This window comes from Orycteropus afer, unplaced genomic scaffold, assembly GCF_000298275.1.
Source record: "Orycteropus afer afer isolate SDZICR_OR568_19922 unplaced genomic scaffold, OryAfe1.0 scaffold00064, whole genome shotgun sequence".
In the NCBI taxonomy this organism is placed as follows: Eukaryota; Metazoa; Chordata; class Mammalia; order Tubulidentata; family Orycteropodidae; genus Orycteropus; species Orycteropus afer.
The window spans coordinates 9,469,087-9,493,464 of NW_006921651.1; the positions used below are offsets into that span (position 1 = coordinate 9,469,087).

General features: G+C 49.0%; 1 protein-coding gene across 1 annotated transcript in view; it reads left to right on the plus strand.

Moving 5' to 3' along the window:
- CRTAC1 (cartilage acidic protein 1) overlaps window positions 1-24,378 on the plus strand; it is a 153,713-nt gene that overhangs the window by 125,039 nt on the left and 4,296 nt on the right. The window contains exons 6-10 of the mRNA XM_007939980.2: window positions 1,235-1,380; window positions 4,580-4,716; window positions 9,225-9,307; window positions 10,260-10,360; window positions 10,728-10,896. Of these exons, the coding sequence (XP_007938171.2) occupies window positions 1,235-1,380; window positions 4,580-4,716; window positions 9,225-9,307; window positions 10,260-10,360; window positions 10,728-10,896 (636 nt within the window). The remainder of the gene's footprint in view (window positions 1-1,234; window positions 1,381-4,579; window positions 4,717-9,224; window positions 9,308-10,259; window positions 10,361-10,727; window positions 10,897-24,378) is intronic.

A 24,378-nucleotide genomic window follows, 5' to 3' on the forward strand; every position in this document is an offset into this window, starting at 1 on the left:
CATGCAAACTCCCTTCGAGACCTCACGAGGCCCACTGCTGGTTGCTGTCATGGCTGCACTCTGCTCTGCCATCCCCAACGTCCCCAGTTTGCTTCTGTCAAAGTACTTGTGTCTGTTCATTCATTCAGCGAGTGTTTAGTGAGAACTGTGAGGTGACAGCAGGCCCAGAGATGGAAGCCGAGTGGACACGTAGGAACACAAAGACTGGCCCTGACCCCATGGAGCATAAGGGCTGGTGGGAACATTGGGCCCTAAACAAGAAAACCACCAAAAACAAAAAATGAACCACATGAAATAACCCCACTGCCATCAAGCTGATTCCAACTCACAGTGACCCGATAAGACAGAGTAAAACTGCCCCATAGGGTTTCCGAGACTGTAAATCTTTACGGAAGCAGACTGCCTCATCTTTCTCCCGCAGAGCAGTTGGTGGGTCTGACCTTTTATTTAACAGCTGAATGCTTGAACCACTGCTCTACCAGAGCGCTTTTAGGAAACCACAGAAGAACATAATTGCATATTATGATAAAGATTATAAAGGAAATAATAGGAGGCTTTCAGGGTGGGGTGGGGGCTGTTTGAGATGGGAAAGGCTTCCTGAGGAGGTGATGTTTTGGCCAAGAGCAGAAGGATAACTGGGAGCCAGGTAACCAGGAGTTGGGAGGAGAAAGACCAGCTTGAGCAAAGGAAAGAGCCCAGTTCATTTGAGGAATGAAAGGAGGACATGGGGTGACCAGAGCACAGAAAGTGGGAGTGGTGCCAGGTAAAATGGAATGTAGACAGGGACACAATCAGACAGGACCTGTGATCCCTAGCCAGGAGTTTGAACTTGTCCCAAGAGCACTGTGGAACCAGTGACTAATTTAAGCAAAAAAGTGCCACCATCCGAGTAATGTCTCCCTAATGACAGATGAGGATGGCTGGAAAGGGCTTTAATCCTCCCAAATTTCCCCCACCCATGCTACTCCAAAACTGAGTAAAAACAAGGTGCTTGCTGGGCAGACACACCTGGAGGCCAAGTCTCTGGTCCCTTTTGCAACCAGATGGCCACTCTCCCTTCCACCTTGTGGAGAAATTCTGAGACCACAGCTGCATCGCCCTGTCGGCTCCTAGGAGGGCAAGGACAGTAGAAGCTCACCCTTCCTTATTGCTCATCACAGAATTTGAGCAAAGTGAGTATTGGTGGAGCGGGCAGAAGATGGTGCCCTAACAGCTCCTGCCATTTCCCCTGCAGGTGTGGACGACCCCCACCAGCACGGGCGAGGTGTCGCCCTGGCTGACTTCAACCGTGACGGCAAGGTAGACATCGTCTATGGCAACTGGAACGGTCCCCACCGCCTCTACCTGCAGATGAGCGTGCACGGGAAGGTCCGCTTTCGGGTAAGGTGGAGTCCCACCGTCCTTCTCTTTTCTTGCCCACTTGCTCTGTCCTCAGCCCTGAGACCTCAGAGGGATGCAGCCCTGTGCGTCCCCCCCAGGCCGAGAAGGGACTTGTGGCTCTCCAGGGCCCAAGGGCAGGTAGAGGGTACGTGACAATGAAAATAGCCTCATGAAAGGTGGCAGACTTCAGTGTGGTCCTGCTGGCAAGACTCTAGTGCCTGGAGGAGAAAGATCCAAGTGGGCAGAGCAGAAGAGCCTCTCCCAAGGTGGGGAGAGCAGGCAGAGGAGGGCCCTATGAGGCCTGGCCTTCATCTTCTGGGTCAAGGGCATCTTTTCTGGTGGCTTCTGGAAAACCTGGTCTGTAGTTCTGGCCTGAGGTTCAGGTCAACGGTATGGTAGTAGGAGAACAGGGAAGTTTGAGGCCATAGAGCTCCCAATAGTTGTCCTTAAGGGCAAACAGCAGATGGTGGACAAGAGACTTTGACCTCAAACCCCAATCTGTGCCCCTCGTTGAGCTGTCAGTAGACTGTGATGCCAAGAATTCTTCAGCAGCACTGTTTGGTGGCAATAATGGAGACGCCACCAACATGATGAGCTTGAACTTGGGCTTTCTCAGTGGTGGACAATCAATGCAGGGCATGTGACCACAGAAGCTGACCTCAGGGAGTCAAGTTGTTCTGGGGGTACCTAGGTTTTGACAAACCCCCTGAGGGAGAAAGTCCAGCTTTTGCTCTTTGGTCGCTGTGACCATGAAGAGGTCACCACTGGGAGCTCCCTCCTCTGTAGGTGGGGTGCCCAGGCCCAGTGCTCCTTCCCCATCTCTGGAGGTAGAGCCCAGAGCAGTGAATGCTGGGATCCTGCATGATTTTCATCTTCTGTAACCTTTTCACTTTAACCCTGTGGTTCTCATTCAGGGGTGATTTTGCACACACACACACACCTGACAGGGGATATTTGCTAATGTCTGAAGATACTTTGGGTTGTCACACTGGGGCAGGGAATCTATTGGTATCTAGTGGGTAGACACTAGGGATGGTGCTAAACATCCTACAATGCACAGGACAGCCCCCCACAAACAGACTTATCCAGCCCAAAACGTCAATTGGGCTGAGGTTGAGGATCTGACGGGCCTCCCCAGAGCTCACAGGAGCAATAATCATAATCATAAATGCCCCCATTTGTCAAGTGCCTTCCGCGTGCCAGGAACTGTGCTAAATGCTGTACATACATTATCTCGGAAGCCCAGGCGTCCAATGGGGTGACCCAGGGGGCTCTGTAGGTTTCCATTTTGATAGGATCAATAGAATAATAATGAGTTAGAGATCCTGAGGTCTCTTTGTTCTCCCAGCTCTTTAGGCCCTGCTTAGCCCGGTCAACTGGCCAGGCTCTTAATCACCCTCATTACTGCACTGATGGGGATAACCTCTCTTTGGCCACCCCAAAACAGGCAGCCTGCCAGCTCTCCTGGGCCAGCACATTCCTGCAGCAGGAGACCGAAGGACAGGGCCAGGCCAAGGGGCAAGGAGGCATACCCAGAGACATTGGCTGTGCCCTTCTCAGCCCCGCCCATGTTGGCCACGGGATTTAGACAGGTTCCCAGGGTCTTTAAGGAACTAACCAAAAACAGGCCACCAAACTCACAGCCATTGAATCTATTCCAACTCCTAGTGACCCCCGCTGGGTTTCTGAGGCTATAAACCTTTACGGAAGTAGATTGCCCCATCTTCCTTCTGCAGAGCGCCGGGTGGGTTTGAACTGCTGACCTTCTGGTTAGCAGCCAAATGCCTTATCCACTATGCCACCAGAGCTCTTTTTTAAGGGACTAGCCCACCTATAATGGTGATATTCTCAAGAAGGTCACCCTGCACAGCTCCCCTTTGATTTCAAAGGCAAGCCCCATATTTGAGGCTCTTTGCCAGGTAGCCAAAGCCCTGCCAGCACTTTGAGGTCCCAGCTGGGCTATTCTGGGTCTCCTGGACAAGTATACCTGATACCACAACCTTTCAAAGCACATCTCAAAAAAAAAAAAAAAAAAAAGGTGAGAGCCCTTGAAAAACAACATAAGCTAACCAAACCAAACCCACTGCCATCGAGTCACTTCCAACTCATAGTGACCCCCACTGGGTTTGCAAGGCTATAAATCTTTACAGAAGTAAGTTGCCTCATCTTCCTCCCATGGAGCAGCTTGTGGGTTTGAACCTCTGACCTTCTGGTTAGCAGCCACGTGTCTTACCCACTATGCCACTAGAGCTCCTTACATAAGCTAACAAAGGCAGCCAAAACCACAGCTAAAGGCAGCCACTGCCACTCTCTAGATTGCCAGACTGCCAGGTTGCAATAAAGATCTATTTAGCTCACATCGGTGCCAAGGGTTTTACATACATCACCCTGTGTAATCCTTACAGCCTATCATTATGTCCATGTTACTGATGAGGAAAGTGAGATTTGAGAGGCTGATTAACTGGCCTAAGATCACACAACTATCAGCAGAAGGAGCTTGGATTCAAATACATAGCACCTGTGCCCTGCCTGGCTGCTGCCTTTCACAGCCCCACTCATTAGCTGTGACTGTGGGCCATACCCCTCCCTCTCTAGGACTTGGTTACCTCACTATAAAATGGGAGCACTAAAACAATTATGTATGTCTAAATGGAGAGTGTATCCAAGATCATATACAGGGTTGGCAGACAATGGGCCTCTCGAAGAGTATGAAGGGATGGACACTGGGAGGAGGTAACTATGGGGAGGAAGTGGGAGGGGAGCTGCTGCATTGTAAATTTTGGTCAATGACATGAGACAAAGTATATGTGAACTGCTGTATGAAAAGTGAATTTACTCTGTAAATCTTCACCCAAATCCTAATTTAAAAAAAAAAAAAAAAAAATGGGAGCACTAATACCTGCCCTACCACACAGGACTGATGAGCAGGCTAAGTGTTCAGGACCAGTGAAGGGCAAAGAGCTTCCCTCTGTGACTTGTGACAGTTATACTGACCTCTTTGTTCTCCTACAAGCAACCTAAGGTGCACATTGTCCTAGATATAGCCACCCCAGACCCCTTGCCAGGAAGGTGAGAGAGGAGGTGTTAGGTGGGCCCCATGCTTAATCTTTAAGCACACTCTCGTTCTCAGTAGAGGGGATTCAACCTCTTGCCCACTCCACTCTTGTCTACATCTGTCCACTCACCTGTCTCCTGCCAGGACATCGCTTCACCCAAGTTCTCCATGCCCGCCCCGGTCCGCACGGTCATCGCTGCCGACTTCGACAATGACCAGGAGCTAGAGATCTTCTTCAACAACATTGCCTACCGCAGCTCTTCGGCCAACCGCCTCTTCCGGTAGACACTTCAGCCTGACTGGTGCTGTTAATGTTGTCAGCTGGGGGAGGTCAGGGAGGAACCCTTGGGAATCAGAAAGGGAGGGTTCCAAGGGCCAGGGAGTCAGTACCGAGGTGGAGGGAGGTCTGCTGATGGAGGAACAGAGACTGAGCAAGGAGGCTGCAGGGGGATGGGGGAGAGTCCTGGACGAGGAGCTGGCCTCCACCATGGCAGGGAAGCGTGGCCCCAAGTGTGCCCAGAAGCTGAAATGCACAGAATATAAATCCACACCACTGCATCAAATCTGTTTGGATAAACCCAAGTTAAGCGAAGTTAAACAGGTTTATTTACTGTACAAATTCTCAGAGCCTTTAAAGTGCCCATGAGTGCATTATGAGTCACATAATGTCTGTTCAGGCCACATATACCTTGTGGTCCCATAACATTATAATAGAGTTCAGAAATCCCGATTGGAGGATAGGGCATAGCAGACATACCAGACACAACAGCTTCCCACATGTAATAATACTTGTATCTCACGTGTCTTGTGTATGTTGCAAATACACTACCAGGAGTATAATGGTACAATACCTACCACTGAACACCAAATCCACTGCCATCGAGTCGACTCCAACTCATAGCAGCCCTATAGGACAGAGTAGAATTGCCCCATCAACTTTCCAAAGATATAAATCTTTATGGAAACAGATTGCTTCAGCTTTCTCCCATGGAATGGCTGCTGGGTTCAAACAGCTGACCTTTTGGTTAGCAACCATTGTACCACCAGAACTCTCTGGTACAGTACATATATAACCTATAATAACCAAAAAATCCAAACTCACTGCCATCAAGTCAATTCCAACTCATAGTGACCCCTTCGGGTTTCCAAGCTGGTAAATCTTTACGGAAGTAGATTTACCAGTCTTCCTTCCAAGGAGTGGCTTGTGGGTTTGAACCACCCACCTTTCAGTTAGCAGTCGAATGCCTTAGGCACTGCACCACCAGAGCTCCCTATAACCTACAATACTTAGGTTTTAATAGTCATAAAGGAACTCTGGTGACGTAGTGCCCTAAGGCATTAGACTGCTAACCAGAAGACTGGTGGTTCAAACCCACTAGCCACTCCTTGGAAGGAAGATTGGACAATCTACTTCCATAGAGATACCACTCCAGAAACTCAAGGAAGGGTTGCTATGAGTCGGCACTGACTTGACGGCAGTGAGTTTGGTTTTTGGGTTTTTGAATAGTCATAATAAATGCCTGTGTTACTGGCTTATTTATGTACTGTACTATACTTCCTATCATTATTTTAACATGAACTTTTCCTACTTAGAAATAAAAAGTTTACCAGATAACGGTGTATGCTCCGACTTGTAGGCAGCAGCATACAATCTTGTGTATTGCGCATCTCCTGAGTGTTGTAGCATTATCTCTCTGTTTCATTTTCTTTCAAAAATATTACCATGAAGAGCATCATGGCTCCCAAACGCAGCAAACCCAGTGCTAGTGATAGCAGCAGCAAGACACAAAAGAGAAGTATCGATTTGGAAGTGAAATAAAAGGTTATTAAACAACACGAAGATGGAAGATCATTGAATGCTATTGCTTGCAATTTATGTATGTTTGCACAACGTCCAAATCACATAACATCCTATTTCACAGAATGAATTGTGGATGTTAAGCAACACATGGCTCTGTTTTTACTTTCTAAAAATGGCGGGAAGGATCCATTGCAAATGGATCGGACCACTTCTTTCAAAGATTGTTTCTTGGGATTGGTGTTCTGCAAAATATCCTTTGGGAAACATTGGATGAGACAAGGTAGTGATAGATGAGAAGGGAGTTGTAGGAATGGAAGGAATCAGCAAGCTTCTATGTATTGCATCCAGGGAGGAAGGGCTGGGTTTTCTGAGGCAACACTTCTCTAGGGGTGGTTCAGAGACCACTGGCATTGGAATCACCGGCAGTGCTGATGCCAGACGCCACATCACAGGGATCATCCCAGATCTCCTGAACCAGACTCTCAAGGGTCAGGGCCAGGACTGCATTTTTAACAGGTGCTCTAGGGACCAGTGATTTTTATCTCACTGGTTTGAGAACCACTGTTTGGGGAACAAACCTCAGGGCCCATGTGTCTTTAAGCCCTGTCCCTCTCCCTGACCTAAAACATGCTGATGGTTCAGGACGAGGTGGGGAGAGTAGGGTGCGGCAGGCATCTTGGCTCCAGGATTTGGGCCTGCTCACCTGCTCGGCTCCCTTAGACCCCCACCCATTCCCCCAGGAGGGCCCCCACTATTAATAAACGGCTAAAGCTGTGACTAAGCGTATTTTAAAAATATAATTATTAACAAAGCATCAATCTTGACCCGATGTAATCACCCCCTGAAGGCACTAGATTTACTAATTAGGTGCCTTGCAAAAAGCTTATTCACAACTTCCAGATTAATTGCAGAAGATCAATTGCTCCTTAACAGCGACACTGCTTTCTTTCTCTAGCTAAGAAAGTGTCTCTCACCAGGATCCCAAGCCCCAAGGAGTCTAGTCCTTGTGTTTCCATAGCCCTGGTGCACTGCCCCAGCCTCCTCCTACTCAGACACTGCCCACTGTCCCTGGAGCAGGCCTGTTTATAACCTCCGGCCGCCCCCATGTGGGCTGGGAGGAGGACAGCTTCACCACATAGTTACGGGGTTGACTTAAACACAGCAGTGCAGAAGCCACTTCCCAGGTATGTGGCTGGGCCCCAAGTCCCCGTGACAGATGGCTGGGTCCAGAGGTCCTAGCACACAATGAAAAGCGAGAGAGGGGCCACAGCTGGGCTGGCACTCAGCTGCAGCTCTAGAAGCAGTAACCCCACCTGCCCCACATGGCTTTGTACCTGTCACTGGACAGAACATCTGGGACTTCTTGGTCCTGATACTCCCTGGGGCACGCCAAGCACTGGAGACTCCAAGTCTCTGTGTGCTATTGTCTGTGAGTCTTTTAATGACACCTGTGCTAACCAGGGAATCCCAGGATGGTGAAAATGGCTAACACACGTGGCTGTTAACCCAAAGGCTGAAGGTTTGCGTCCACCCAGAGGCATCTCAGAAGAAAGGCCTGGTAATCTACTTCTGAGAAACCAGCCTTGAAGCCCCACGGAGCCCAGTTCTTCTCTGACATACACAGAGTCACCATGCGTTGGAGTCGACTCAGTGGCAACTAGTTAGGGTAACCAGAGAACTCATCACCCAAACCAGGACAATTAGGACAGGGGAAGAGCGCCTATTGATAATAACAGCAAGACACTGTCCCAGGCCAACCAGGACATGCATTGTCACCCCATTCAAACATCTAAATCTCCTCTGATCTGTTCTCATCTCTCCACCCTTGTACACTCCTAATACCTGCACCCGGAGAAAGGCTTCCTGTCTTCTGTCCTGCACAGCCACCTGCCTGGCACATCTATCTGACTGGCCACTCCCTTTTTGCCATGGTCTTCAGATTAAGCCCAAGCTCCTGTACAAGACCCACAAAAACCAGTGGCCATGGAATCAATCCCCTTCTGCAAAGCACTGGCCCCATCACAGCCCTGTGGTGGCTGTCTGTGATTTGAATGTACACAGCCACCTGTGAAGGAAGTGGTGCAGAGTTCTCCAGGCCCTTTTGTCTTCCCCATTGCTCTCCACACATCCAGGGCAGAGCACCCAGGGCTGTGAGAAGGTAATGAGTGAGGAACACTAGAGGAGGGGAAAGCCAGTGGTGCCGACTCACCACCATCATCGCATTGAGCTCAATGTAGAGGACAAGCAGGGCTTTCATGGTGGACTTTCCTGAAGCGAGTACTACCAAGATTCAGAGTTCAAAACAGACAGGACACCTGCAACCCAGAGGGACCCTTGGCCTCCCTTTTGCCTCTGGAATCCATCCATGCAGCCCACAGACATGTGCTTGGAGCTTTGGAGAGCCAGAAACCATGTTAGATGCTGTGGGAGAAGCAAAGATGAACAATGCATGGTCGCAGCCTGCACTGAGCTCATGATCCACCCGGGGAGATAAGATGCATTCATAGAGCTGTAACACACGGTGGAATGTGATAAAGGCAGAGCAGGAGGGACTGCGTCTGGTAGGACGATCAGAGAGGCCTTCAAGGAGGCAGCATTTGAGCAGGGTTTAAACCTTGGGTAGGACTCAGAACTAGGAAACCCAAGGGCCACTTGGAGGAAAGTGAAGGTCAGTTGAAGGGAGCTATATCCCCGTCCCTTTTCCATCCATCAACAGCCCTGCTCCAGTCTGACTATAACTCATCCATTAGAGAAGGAAAAATCAATATTCACCAACATAAATTAAAACCCAGGAAGGGGACAGCCAAGGTGTAGACAGGATCTGAGAGCAGAGTGGCTCCATGGGCATCCAAGGGCAGTCTGGGCACAGTGGGCCCTGGGAATGCTCGGGACACAGGGTGGAGTGAGGGGCCTCCAGGTCTGGGGTCCACCGGGGCCTGGCTGGCATGCTGAGTCCACAAACGGCCTTTCCTTTCTCATCTCCCACAGAGTCATCCGCAGGGAGCACGGAGACCCACTTATCGAGGAACTCAACCCTGGTGATGCCTTGGAGCCTGAGGGCCGGGGCACAGGTGAGGGGCCTTGGGCTCTGGCCTTAGAACCCCCACCCTCAGTGCTGTCCATGCCTGGGGTGAGGGCAGGAGGGTGGGGCAGTAACCACACACCCGGGCTCTTCGGGGTTCCCCTCTCCACCCTGAGGACTGAGGGTAAGAGCAGAGATGGGGGTCCTCTGAGGGGCTGCCAGGCAGGAAGGCAGAGGAGGTGTTGGACCACTTCCCATGGGGACCCACGGGCATTGCTCTCTGGTGATGCCTGGCCAGGTTGGGATGGAAAGGAGAGGAACGGGTCCCTTCTGCTTCTAGGCAGGCGGTCCTACCGTCTGAGCCAGCACCTGGGCACTCAACTTGGTGTCAGAGAAGGGACACCAGGCCAGGAGTCACGAGACTCGGTTCTGCCATAGCTGTGCTTCATGGTCTTGGAAAAGTGACTTCATTTTCTGGGCCTTGTTCTCCACACCCATAAAATGGGCATAATTTTATCTGCTCTCCTTATAATAGTGAGGCCCAAAAGGAGACCATGTATCTTCAAACACTGGATCAATTGGCAGAAGCTGTGCCAATATAAGGGGTGGTTTATTATTCAAACCAAAATAGAAAGACTCACAGTCCTCGTGGTCTGATCATTTGCCCCCACCTCCCTGTGCAAAAGTTCAGGAGGAGGAAGGAGACCCCTCTTCTAGGCATTCCTATCGGGAGCAGAATCAGCCTTGAGTACTATCTCATTTCATACTCACAGTAATTCTAAGAGGTAGGTGATGTTGCGAGCATGGGAACTGAAGCGACTACGCTTAATGACTTGCCTGAGCTCGGCCAGTGGGAAAGGAGACAGACAGGCTTCCACGCCCCCAGCACCATGCCCTTTCTCTTGGCCCACCACCCACACTCAGGGCTCCACCAGCTGGCAGCCCTCTGGACCCGCAGATCTACTAGCCCATGGGCAGGAGTGAAACCCATGTTGTTGCAGGGGGCGTGGTGACAGACTTCGATGGCGACGGAATGCTGGACCTCATCTTGTCCCACGGAGAGTCTATGGCTCAGCCACTGTCCGTCTTCCGGGGGAATCAGGTGCATTGTCCTGGCTGAGGGTGGATGGCAGGCAGTGGAGATCCCTCCTGGAAACTGATAAACTCCCAGGTGCACAGGAAAGCTCTGAGAAGGGCTACCTCCTAAGAGGAGCCGTCCATCCTCCACCTTCTGCCACTTCTCCAAACATGGGTTCCCCTGAGTCTTCAGCTTTTCCTCCCTCCCTTCCCAGGACCTGGCTTTGCCTCTGGCCAATCTGTCTGCCCAGCTCACCTTCCTCGCCTGGCTTCCTCTTCCTCTGCTCTTTTCCTCTCTCCCTTTGCTTCCTCTTTCCCTCCCCCTCAGCCCCCTTCCTGCCCCCCCCTGCCCTGACCCTGATGCCCAGTGTGTACCTTTCACCTCCCTGCAGGGCTTCAACAACAACTGGCTGCGAGTGGTGCCACGGACCCGGTTCGGGGCCTTCGCCAGGGGAGCTAAGGTTGTGCTCTACACCAAGAAGAGCGGGGCCCACCTGAGGATCATCGACGGGGGCTCAGGCTACCTGTGTGAGATGGAGCCCGTGGCACACTTTGGCTTGGGTGAGTTGGGGGCCAGGGGGGCAGTGAGCTGTTCTAGGGACAGCAGGTCCTGAAACTGCATCCTCTGCTGAGTGGTTCAGAGGCATCTTCCGGGGACCACTGCATGTGGACACCCGTGGCCAACACCAGCTCTTAGAGGCAATCCCTGCTCTGAGGTAAACCTGAGCTCAAGGTGGAAAAAACAGTTGCCGTGGAGTCAGTCTGACTCATGGCGATCCTACGCCTGTCAGAATCAACCTGTGCTCCACGGGATTCTCAACAGCTGAAATTTCAGAAAATCACCAGGTCTTTTTTCTAAGGCGCCTCTGGGTGGACTCAAACCTTCAGTGTTTGGGTTAGCAGCCAAGTGTGTTCACCGTTTGTACCACCCAAGCCCTCAAGCTCAAGGTGAAGGGAACAGGAAATGCTGGCCATGTGTTCATGCCTTGCTTCTTGCCTCAGTCACATTAGTCCACCTTGAGGTCAGAGTTTTTCCACCCTCTCTTTGGCCAAGGCCAAGGCCTTGTTATTCAGATGTTGACCTGCACCTTACTTATCCAAACCAGTGTTTCTCTGGCCTCTTAGAGGTTCAGTGGTTAAAGTGTCTCACCAAACCCCTGGTAGTTTCCCTTGGGTAGAAGGTTTGGAGAAGCCATGTGTTCTCAACAGGAGTGATAACACCCCAAAGGGAGCAAAAATCAGCTCTTGGGTAGGGGACAAAAAAAAAAAAAAAAGAATTACTCTTGTTTCTAAATATGTGTCAAAAAACAGACATGCATATATTACCAAAACAGATACACAGTATATCTGATAGGAATGAGCCATCACTCCACATGTCTGAGAACAGCTAAAGTAGAAAATAATGACAATACCAAATGCCAGCAAGGCTGTGGAGAAGCTACATCTCTCACATCTTGCTGGTGGGAATGTAAGATGATACAACCACTCTGGAAAACGGTTTGACAGTTTCTTAAAAAAAAAAAAAAAAAAATTAAACGTACAGCTGCCGTACGACCCAGAGAATGCACTCCCAGGCATTTGTTCTTGTCAGGAGCCATCGAGTCGATCTCAACTCACAGCAACCCAATCTGACAGAGTAGAACTGCCCCGTGGGGTTTTCTAAGCTGTAATCTTCATGGAAGCAAATCGCCAGGTCTTGTCGCCTGCTGACCTGCTGGTGGGTTCAAACCACCAACCTTCCCCTTAGCAGCTGAGCACTTAACCATCATGCCACCAGGGCTCTTTCCTGGGCATTTATCTCGGACAGATGAAACTCACGTCCACACAGAAAGCCCTATATACAATTGTGCATAGCAGCTTCCTTTGTAACAGCCCTCAGTCGATGAACAGTTAAACATACTAGCAGGCATCCAGACCATGGGATAGTACTCAGCAATAGAAAGGAACAAAGTGTTGATACACACAACAACTTGGATGGATCTCAAGGACCTTATGGGTGAAAAAGTCAGCCGCAAGAGACCACATACTGGCTGATTCCATTTATCTAACATTCTCAAAATGGCATGATTACAGTGATGGGAAACAGATTAGTGGTTGCCAGGGGTTAGAGATGGCAGGAAGGAGAGGGGTGGGTGTCACTAGAAAGGGGTAGCCCAAGGGAGACCTCAGTGGTGATGGGATGTTCTGTATGTTGATTGCGGTGGTGGTTACACACATCACTGCACGTAATAACATGACATAGAACTATGCACACACACTGTACCAATGGGTTCACTATCGTATTGTAGTTAAGTGACCAGTGGGGGAAAACAGACAAAGGATATAGGGGATTGCTCTTTATTATCTTTGCAAGTTTCTGTGAATCACTAATTATTTCAAAATAATAAGGTTTTTGGTTTTTTGATTTTTTTAATTATGGTGTGAGGAGATTAGGCAGGAAAGGCGTAAAAAGGCTTTGGGGAGGGGGTTCAATTAAGGAAGAAAGGTTGAGAAACACTGGGGGTAGTCAAGAGTGTTTTTATTAAAACACAGTGGTTAAGAAAACATCTTAGGTTCAAAACCAGACACCCGCCCCCATATGTTAACATTTGTGAGGTGATGTAATTCAAAAGAATAGGCAATATGGTCTTAGTAAAAACAAACATGTTAATATTATACACACATCATACCAAAAAAAAAAAAAAAACCTCACTGCCGTCAAGTCAATTCTGACCCATAGCAACCCCCACTGGGTTTCAGAGACTGTAAATCTTAACAGAAGTAGATTGCCCCATCTTCTCTCCTTGGAGCAGCTGGTGGGTTTGAACTGCTGACCTTCTGGTTAGCAGCCAAATGCCTTATCCACTACACCACCAGAGCTCCATATATGCATCATATGTGCATAGAAAAAAGTGCAGCTAAGTGTGAATCGTGACTGATATAGTAACCTACCGCCTTGCTGATGCAACCCCAAAAGCTTTGCTCTTGATATCTTATTGAATCTCCTTGATTACCCTGTGAGATGGGCATTAGTATCCCCATTTTATAAATGGGAAAACTGAGGACCAGAAAAAGTTAAAACCTTGTGCAAGGTCACATGCTAAGTAAGTGGCAGAGATCAGATTCAATCCCAGGCCTGCCTGAATGCATGATTTTTATTTCTTCAGTCTGTCTGTGTGTATGTGTGGTGTGTTTTCCAATTTTTATAGGGAACACATAATAGTTAAATAGTCAGAAAAGAAGCAATAAATATTTAGGTGGCTTGGCCAGGTTATATAGCATGTCCTCGGGCTGTTTCACCCTGGATGGGTCGGTCTGCAGTTGGAGCTCTGTCACTCCTAAGGCAGGCATTCTTTATGCCCTAAAGATGCAAGACGACTATTAAAAGCCTCGTCCTCTCATGACAAACAGCAGTAGCTGACATTTATGGAACACTTGGTATTTGTATAAGATATCTCATAGGATTCTCACTGCAACCTAATGGCTTAGTTATCATGACACCCATTTTACAGGCCAGGAAATTGAGACTGAGATTAAGCAACTTGCTCCAAATCACAGCTCTAGAAGGTTGGAAGAGCTGAATTTGAACCCAGCAGCTTGGGCACCATGGCCAGAATTCCAGCCAAGGTCCTGCTCTGTCTCTTTCTTTTTGGGCATACATGTGCCCTCTGTTACCGGCTGACCCAAGGAGACCTAGAGAGTGAGGCCATGCAGCACCAAGGTGGTCCATACAGTTGAAAGCAGAGTATTTATCCGGGTGTCTGGTTGGACACCAGCACCCCCACCCCCACTGTAAAGCCAGACTAGTTTCCTTTCAAGTCACTGTTGATGCGTGGTGACCCCGTGTCTGTCAGAGTAGAACTGGGCTCCACAGGGTTTTCAATGGCTGATTTTTCGGAAGTAGATCTCCAGGTCTTTCCACCCCTGGGTGGACGTGAACCCCACGGTACAGATGAGAAAACTGAGGCTGGAGACTTGACTCCAGTCACACAGCATGCATCAATGGTGAGTCAGTGCTGGGCTGCATTCTCCTCCTCACCTCCCGTGGCTGCCTCTGCTATTTTAAGGTGTATTTTATGGGCCTTACTAAGTCCGTTCTCTGGACAGAATCTTCCTCTGGCAGGAGAATAAACCTGCTTCCTCAACTGGGCAGTTCACCAGGTCACTTGAGATAAGGGCCTCGAGACCTTCTGTGCCCTCTGTCCTGCCTGCCTCCCACGCTCTGGGTGACAGACACTCTCATGACTGCCAGTCCCTCACTATTTTGTGAAGCCACCAGATTTGTTCTTACCTCAACACCGGCTCACACTGCTCCCGGGGTCCCCTGCAGGATCCACTTCCAGAGAGGCCATCCAAAGGCTGTTCTTGGGGGCAGGCCCTGCAAGTCAGCATCGAGGTAGGACCTATGCAGCTTAGCAGGTGTCAGGGCCAGTGAACCTGGTTCACAGAGAGGCGGGCAGGCTCCATCCCTGCAGCTCCAAGGCCTCGCACAGTCCCCGGGGGCTCCTTTCCTGGAGGGAGCATGGCATAGCCTTCCTGGTTGCAGGAGGAGCCTGCAATGGGGCAGAAAAAGAAGATGTGGAGATGGAAGGAAATGTTGATCAGAGAAAGCAGGCGGGAGACAGAGAGCCAAAAAGACAAGGGGGGAGACACAGATGAGAGGAAGAAGAAGCCCCCCTGCCCTCCAGGCTCACAGTCCAGCAAAGGAGACAGAGAGAGACAGTAATTCTGATATGTGGCAGGTTTGGAGGCCCCGCCTTCCTGGCCCAGTGGCCATGAGAGGCCTGGGTGAGAGAAGTTCATTCTGCTCAGGTGCAACTGTCCCCAGGAAGTAGGTCTATAATTAGGCCTGGAAGGATGGCAGGAATTAGAAAGTGTGGGTAGGGGCTGGGAAGAGCTGTATTCACTGTGTCCAAAGAATGGGAATGGTCTGGCGAGGGTGGGCCTGGAAAGGAGGCCAGGGACAAACTGCGGTCCTCCAGAGCCCAGCTGGAGAGGCAGGTAGAACAGAACAGGGACAGGCAGTCGTGCAGGAAGCCCCAGAGCCACTAGCAGGACTGTGTCCTGGAGCGAGGGCAGCCCTTGTGGTTGTTTTTAGAAGCCCTTATTTCCTTTCTGATTGTAAGAGTGATGCATATTGATTATAGAAAATAAGAAATACAAATGAGCAAGTGAAAACCACCCATAGTATCACCACCATGCTTGGACTATTAAATGCAAAGTAGATATTTCTCCCTTCTCCCTCCCTGGACACCATTGATTCGTTATTGATTCGTACACACTTACTGAGCACCTATTATGTGCTGAACACAAACTAGTCAAAGATTGTTGCCGTTGGTGAGGAAGAGAAACATAAGACACACAATCTACATAACAAATAGCTGAATATATCAAATGTTAGGTGTTACCAAAAAATCCCACTCCCACTGAGTTAATTCTGATTCATAGCAACTCTATAGGACAGAGGAGAACTGCCCCCTAGGATTTCCAAGGCTCTAAATCTTTACAGAAGCAGACTGCCTCATCTTTTTCCCATGGAGTGGCTTGTGGGTTCAAACCACTGACCTTTTGATTAGCAGCCAAATGGTTTAACCACTGTGCCACCCGAGCTCTTTAGAAGGCGTTAAGTACTATGGAAAGAACAGGGTAAGGGAATCAGGAGTGTGGAGGGGAAGGGGCAGGTAGCAATTTCAAATACAGGTAGTCCCGATTTACAATGTAAGTCGGTTCTTATGTAAGTCGAATACCCTCCTTTTTTTTTTTAGTTTTCGTTATTATAGCCTTTTATTATTAGTATCTTTACAAATCATAACATTGAAAATCTGCAAGTGAACATCTGAGAATGACAACATCAGCAAATTACACGCAGCAAAACTGTACATAGTACGTATAACTAATGGTAAGATATACCAGATGACCAGTCTTAAGTGTGGTTCGTTGTAACTCAAATATGTTGTAGATGGGGGAGTACCTGTACAGTGGTCTGGACTGGCCTGTTCACAGTCCATGCTTTTTTATACGCTTTTATTATGTGCAGTATACACAAGAATACACTTATAGATACACTTGACTGCTAACCAGAAGGCTGGCGGTTCAAACCCACCAGCCACTCCTCGGAAGGAAGATCGGGCAATCTACTTCCGTAGTGATACTGCCTTGGAAACCCTAGGAGGGGTCACTATGAGTCGGGTCCAACTTAACGACATAACAACAACAACAACAACTAGCCACTAAAACCCAAACCCATTACCATTGAGTCGATTCTGACTCAGCGACCCCCACTGGGTTTCCAAGGCTGTAAATCTGTGTAGAAGTTGATTGCCCGATCTTCCTCTCAGTCAGCAGCTGGTGGGTTTGAACTGCTGACCTTCAGGTTAGCAGCCAAATGCCTTATACATTGCACCACCTGAGCTCCTTAGATACATACTGCTTGGGATATTTTCTAACAAAAATTATTGTTCTCTTCCTGTTGTTCTGAAGCTTGCTTCATTGTGCTCTCCCGTTCTCTTTTAGTGCTGCACAGTATTGCATTGGATGGCAGCATTCTCTAATTTATTTAGCAAGTCTATTGATGGACAGTTAGATTGTTTCCAAGTCTGAGCTGTTTGTTTTGTGCATTGCAGTGGGGAGGTGAGGTGTTGGAATGTGAATCGGGAGGTTCAGCGTGACTGGGAAGTCAGATGGGGCCACAGCCACCCTGGGCACTCAGAAGGCTCTGAGGGGGAGAGAGCTATGGGAAGCCCCCACTCGGCCCCCACAGTGCTACAGTGAGCCCTAAGTGACCATGTGGCTGCTCCCTGCCTCCCTTCCTGAGTCACTCCTTGCTTTCTGAGTTTGCAACAAGATGTGGTGAGCATGCGCCCATACACGGACACCAACCTGTGTGAGGGTGAACGTGTGTACCTCTCCACAGACTTGCCCCTCAGCCCTGCCTTCACACACACACATCATGTGCGTCCCACTCATCCCTGCACTGCTCAAGAGCACCTCCTAGCGGAGCCTCTGAGCACGTCGGGCCTCACTTGGTGAGCAAGAGCTCCTTAGAACACGTTAGGTGTGATAGAAAAAACAAGATAAGGGCATTAGGAAGGTGCAACCACAAGGTTCAGACCTGCTCATCCCTCAGGTGGCAGAGCATCCGACTGTATCGAATCCCACAATAAGAACTCAGGGACCTGGAGGGTGTCTTGTTCTCTGGACGTTTCCCAGAGGCCCGCTCTCCTGTGCAGAGTATCTCACCTTCTGCCCATAGTCAGAGTCATCCTCCACCCACCCTGGCCTTTCCTTGCTCCTCCTGGGTGCTGCCCGACCACCAGGCTCATACATAAACATTTCTGCTTATAGCCTTGCTGAGTGTCTCCTGGCAGTCCAATACCCTGAACCTGCACCCCAGTCCCTGCACAACTACCCTGTATATCCGTCATCCTGGTCTCCATTTGCTAACTGGCTGCAGGCTGAGGCAGCTTACCACCAAACCCAGCAAATAAAATCAAGCACTAATCATCTGCAGTAACCTACTTGCTCCCCAGCCCCCCAGCTCAGCCAGTGGTCAAGGCCTAGGGCCTTGACCGTAGGCCCCCTTCCCTGCCTTGCTTTCAGCTCATTGTTTCTCGGTGACTCAGAGCCGCCTCCAAACCAGCTGGTGCTCATTTAGGGGAGGAAAATTCAGTGGCCCACGTAAAAATTTGCTTTATTAAAGTGCAAAAATATTCCGCCAACTGTATTCCTACCATCTGTTTTCCTTGTTACTCTTCTGAAAAGCGCAATTCTCGGTGCCTTGTCCTTTGTCCTTTAAAAGCTGCTGGAGAAGACTTGACACTGCTCTTGATCTCATGTCTCTGTTGGTTAATATGGGGGCAGGGCTCCTCAAGCCATCCTCCCCCCATCCGCCACGCCAGACTTGGCAGATGGGCCTGTTTAAAGGCTACCATTGTACAACATCTAGAAGGCAGCCTGGGACAGAGGGAACAGCCGGGCTTAATGACAGCAGACCTGGTCCCAGTCCTAGCTCAGACACTTGCTAGTCACTTCACCTTACCAAGCCTCAATGTCTACAACTGGCAAATGGGGATAAAACACTCACCTCATAGAGTTGTTGCAGGGATTGGAGTCTGCCACACATGTGAAGGCTGCAAGTACCTCCCCAGTCTCCTCTCCCACCCACCCCCTAATATGCCTTCTCACACTCTGCTTTCCCCACTTGGAACTTCTCCTAATCTTCAGACACATCATTCACATACCTCTGACCTGGGTATCACAGTAAAGCTCTCAGCTACTAACCGAAGGGTTGGCAGTTCAAACCCACACAAAGTCACCTCAAACGCAAAGCCTGCCGATTCACTTCCAGAATATCATAGCCTTGAAAACCCTACATCCTACTCTAGTGAGCAGTGACTAGAGTCTTAGAAGCTTGTGAATGGCCACTGAAGGTGCAGCTATTGACCGCTGCCCCTCGGGAGCAAAGAAGAGTGAAGAAAATCAAAAACAGAAGGAAACAATTAATCCAAAGGACTAATGGACCATGTGAACCCAGCCTCCATGACCCTGAGACCAGAAGAACTAGATGGTGCCTGGCTACCACTGCTGACCAAGCTGAAAAGAATCATAGTAGGAGGTCCCAGATAGAGTAGAAGAAAAGTATGGAACAAAACTCAAAATAATAATAATAAAAAAGACTAGGCTTGCTGGTCTGATGAAGACTGGTGATACCCCCAAGACTATGGCCTTAGACGCCCTTCAAGCTGGGAACTGAACTAAACTCCCATGGCTAAACTTTCAGCTAAACAACAGACAGGCTTATAAGGTGAATAATAATACCAGAAAAGTATGCACTCATTAGAACAATCTACCACATGAGATCAAAGGGACAGCATTTGCCCAGGAATAAAGCTAAGAAGGGATAGGGAAGAAGGTCAAGGGGAAATGGGAAACAGGGAGGAAGTGGGACGAGTGCTGTTACATTGTGGCCGCTTCAATGAATGTCATAAAACAAAATGTGTATAAATTGTTGAATGGAAAACCAATTTGCTCTAAAATTTCACCCAAATCACAATAAACAAGCAAAGCCCATGGAACACAAGTTTACTCTGCAGCACAGGGGGTCACCATGAGTTGGAACTGACTCAGTGGAGACTATTTGGGTTTAGTAGCATGCTGTACTCTCTGCCTGGAATGCTCTTTCCTCCCCTTCTCTGCCTCACAGACTCTTATTCCTCCTGCAACACCCAAATGACATGTCATTTTTAGCACCATGCTTTCTCACCAAGTGGTATCCATGCTGTTGCTGCGTACTTCCAGCTTATGGTGGTATCATCGCTCGGTTCACTGCTTCCACGGGACTCAGCTCCTCCAGCTGCAGGGGAGTGCCCCATTCACTGTGAAATCCCAGACCCCAGCCCAGTACATGGCCTGTGGAGGGGCCTGAACATGGCGGAAGGGGTGGGTGGTATCCCAGACCCCAGCCCAGTATATGGCCTGTGGAGGGGCCTGAACATGGCGGAAGGGGTGGGTGGTATCCCAGACCCCAGCCCAGTATATGGCCTGTGGAGGGGCCTGAACATGGCGGAAGGGGTGGGTGGTATAACACAGGGGTACAGCAGATGTGAGCTTGGGGATCATACAGAACCTGGCTGAGTAATGATGGACCATCACTTCACCTGTGCAAGTCTCGGCTTTCTCAATGGAAATGATACAAACCGTCCCTTCCTCATAGAGGTGTTGGGGGCCAACACCTTAAAGCAATAGATACAGTCTAAAGCACATATCGAGTGTTCACTAAATGGTCATTGTTGTTACCAAGAAGGAAAGCCCTTTGGGAAATGCAAGGTGCCTCCATGTCTAAGAGATGTTGGCAACAGGAATGTTGGTGATGAGATGAACCAGCTGGTGCAAGGCTCACCTTCTGATGAAGAAGGGCTGTCCTTCCCAGGACTATTAGACCTCCAGGCTGATACCTCTATTCTACAGGTGAAGAAACTGAGGTCCAGAGAAGTCAGCCAGCGAATCAGTGGCAGAGGAGAGACCATCCCTGTTGAGATGTGCTTTCCAATTTACTCAGCTAATAACCCTGGCTGCTCCCTGGGTATGGAGGAGGGGAGGAAGCAGGACGCAGAATTCAGAGCTTTAAGTGCAGGATGTAAATTTGTGATTGTCTATGAATATTCGGTGACTCTTTCGAGTTATTTGTGGCACTTTAGTCAGACTGGAAAATGTATTCATATAACTGTTCTGTTGGCTTAGGTGAGAAATATTTGCTTTTGTTTGTCTCCTTTTTTTTATGGAATCTATTTACTTTTATCATGTGCCACTGAATTTGGGCACTGTATACTTTTAAAATGCCAGATCTCTTGACCTTCATAATACTACTTCAAAAGAGAAAAAAATTACGTAGTTGACACTCCCAGACCCATCTCCACCCCCTTCCTCAGAAAAAAATTATCCCCACTCATCACTTATTGCTATGGTTAGGTTCCAAAAACCAGGTTGTTATGCAAAAATCAGCATTAGGCAAAAATGGAGGATCAGATCACAAAACAAAGAAAGACTACATCCTTACCTAACTGCCAAATTATATCCTTATGTAACTGCCAAACCACTGAGAGTCATAGCCAAGCCAGATTGACCCATAACCTTAACCATCACAGCCAGTGTTAGTCTCGTCTCATACCCTGATATGCGTTACTGCCAGACATACATCATCAACATGCAAAATAGTCGGAGTAGATTTTTCACTCTTGTCGTAAATGGGAAGTGTCAGATAATGAGATAGTTGATAAGTGAGGACTAGATGCACTGCAGATTGAGGGAGGAGGGACCTGGGAGTTTAGGAGAACTGGTTCATGGCTTATTAAAGCACAACCCAGAAGCAGTGGGGTTGGGCCTGGAGGAGAACATCTCCATGGGAAGAGCAGCTGAATGGCAGCATGTGTGTCTCGGCCCACAGAGCTTCTCCCCACTACTGCTGCCCTGCCAAGATCCATGGAGCCAGGGCTGCACCTCCTCACACTTCCAGAGAGAGGCAGCTGGTCCCTGCCCTCAGTAGCTCACAGCACAGCAGCAGCCAGGCTGGAACGTTCCAACTAGACTTTTCTGGACTTCAGGACCAAAAGCCAAAGAGGAGCAAGCTCAGAGAAGGCGTGGGGCCGGGTGGAGCTGCACAGACATGACTGCCTCTGGAAGCCCCACACTGACGGACATCCTGGGTCTGGGGAGGGAAAGGGAGCAACGGGGTCCTTCCCAGCACCCTGGCTCCTCCATGCCTGACCATCTCTGCCCCCACTCCAGGGTAGAGCTGTCTACACATCGAAGTAGAAACGGTCTACACATCGAAGTAGAAACGGTCTACACATAGACCCTCCGCCAAATATGGACGTGGTTTCCAACTGTCTTCGATTCCTAGCACCACTGTAACACAAATAACACAAGTGGGTGGCTTCAAAGCACAGAAATTTATTTTCTCACAGTTCTGGCAGCGAAAAGTCCAAATTAAGGGCTTGGCTGTACTGGTTTCTTCATTGTGGGCAGCCTCTGTATTGCTCGGTTCCTTGGTGATCTTCACATGGCATCTGTCTTCCCCATTTGTGCTTGTGTGTCCCTGGGCTGTGCTTCTCCTTATGACTCAGAGTGATGAGGTTTAAACCAGCTCTACACTGATAAAGGAGCTCTGGTAGTGCAGTGCCTAAGGCACCTGACTGCTAACCAGAAGGTTGGCGGTTCAAACCCACCAGCCGCTCCTCAGAAAGAAGATTGGGCAATCCACTTCTGTAGTGATACTGCCTCAAAAGCCCAAGGAGGGGTCGCTATGAATCAGATCCAACTCGACGGCAGTGAGTTTGGTTTTGGTTTTTTTTTCTACACTGGTGGCACAGTGCCTAAGGCACCTGACTGCTAACCAGAAGGTTGGCAGTTCAAACCCACAAGCCACTCCAAAGAAGAAGACTGGGCAATCTACTTCCATAAAGATTTACCACCTCAGAAACCCAAAGGGGGTCTCTATGAGTCAGAATCCACGGTGAGTTTGGACTGGTTTTGGTTCTACACTGATAGGTCTTCATTAACATAACAAAGAAAACCTTATTTCCTCACAGCTTTAAATCCACAGGTATAGGGGTTAAGATTCCAACCTTTATTTCTGCTTATTTCTGGGAGAACACATTCAACCCAATATGGGAAACCCTTTTCAAAATAGTTCACAAACTAAACTCTGCACTAGATAGTAGCTACTTTGTGTATAAAGTCAACAGCACTTTTAAGCTTAATTTGTTTTCTAACACAATCTACATACATTAGGGGAAAAACAGTACTTACATGTGGGTAATATTGCATGAATGATGCTTGGGAGTATATGGATCTGTGGACCCTCGCCAGGACCCTGTGCCCGGAGAGCAGCAGGCCCACAGTCTGGTTACCCCCAGGGGGTGATCAGGAGAAGGCCGCACCCTCCCTGCTACTTGCCCTGAGATGGAGGTCCCAGGCAGAGCACTGGCCTGCTTCCCAGGTGACTGCCTGGGAGAATGGCATCTCCCAACAGGTGAGCACCCCCATCTCAATCCATCACCATTAGCCTGACCTTGGTTGCACAGTGACAGGCCCTGTTTTCTGACACAGGAGCTAGGGCAGGCTTTGACGATGCCTAAACACCTGACAGATCTTTCTAGCTGGCTCTGTCAGTGACGTATGCACTGCCTTAGGGGGGTGTGCCAATGGATTCACCGCGAACGTTCACATTCTCTGAGCAGCAGCCCCAGTATCTGCCGTAAACATCTGAGCTTTGTAGAACGGTCTTTCTCCTGTGCCCTCCACCTTCCGATCCTATATCACCCAGGTTTTTATTTAGAGCTCAGCTCCAATCCCTCCCCCTCAGAGAGACTGCTCCTGACACTCAGATGAGAAAAGACCCCCAGCAGCCCCTTCTTCCTTACCCCATTGCCCTAGTTTTTTGTTTCTTCACATAGCTTGTCAATATCTGACATTTCTAATTTGTTCATGGGCTTGCCTGCTTCCCCCCCCACACACACATACAAGAGTGGAAGGTCTATGAGAACAGGGACATTCCCAGTGACAAAAGAGAGCATGGCTCCTAGCAGGGTCTCAGTAAATATAAGTGACATGCCTGAGATTGCACAAGTCAGCTCCAGGCTAAAATTTATCCCCAGGACCACCCCTACCATGTTATTTCCAACATATCAGGTAAGTGACAGAGTCAAGATTTGAACCCAGTACTCCAAAGTAACCTTGCTTACCACCAGGCTTGCCCATCTCCCCCAGATACAGCCTCGTACTGGTTGGCCTGTACTGGTTGGCCTAGAGCTGTTGTTGTTAGGTGCCACTGAGTCAGCTCCGACACACAGTGACCCTGTGTACAACAGAACGAAACACTGCCTGGTCCTGCACCAGCCTCACAATCCTTACTATACCTGAGCCCATCACTACAGCCACTGTGTCAATCCATCTCTTTGAGGGCCTTCTCCTTTTTCGCTGACCCTCCACTTTACCAAGCATGATATCCTTCTCCAGGGAGGGAATGGTCCTACCTAATGATATGATTAAAGTAGATGAGACGAAGTCTGGCCATTCTCTTTTTCAAGGAGCATTCAGGCTGCACTTCTTCCAGGACAGATTTGTTAGTTCTTCTAGTAGTCCTTAGTACTTTCAGTATTCTTTGCCAACGTCACAACTCAAAAGGATCAACTCTTCTTTGGTCTTCCTTATTCGTTGTCCAGGAGCTCTGGTAGCATAGTGCCTAAGGCACTTGACTGCTAACCAGAAGGCTGGCGGTTCAAACCCACAAGCCACTCCTCAGAAGGAAGGTTGGACAATATACTTCCGTAGTGATACCACCTCAGAAACCCCAGGAGGGGTCGCTATGAGTCAGGTCCAACTCGACGGCAAAACAACAACATTCGTTGTCCACTTTCACATGTGTATAAGACTGTTGAAAATACTGTGGCTTCGATTAGGCATACCTTTACTCTTCAAAGAGCTGCACTGTCCAAAATGCTAGCCGCTAGCCCCATGTGGCTAGTTAAATGTAAATGAGTTGAAATTAATAAAATTTAAAATTCA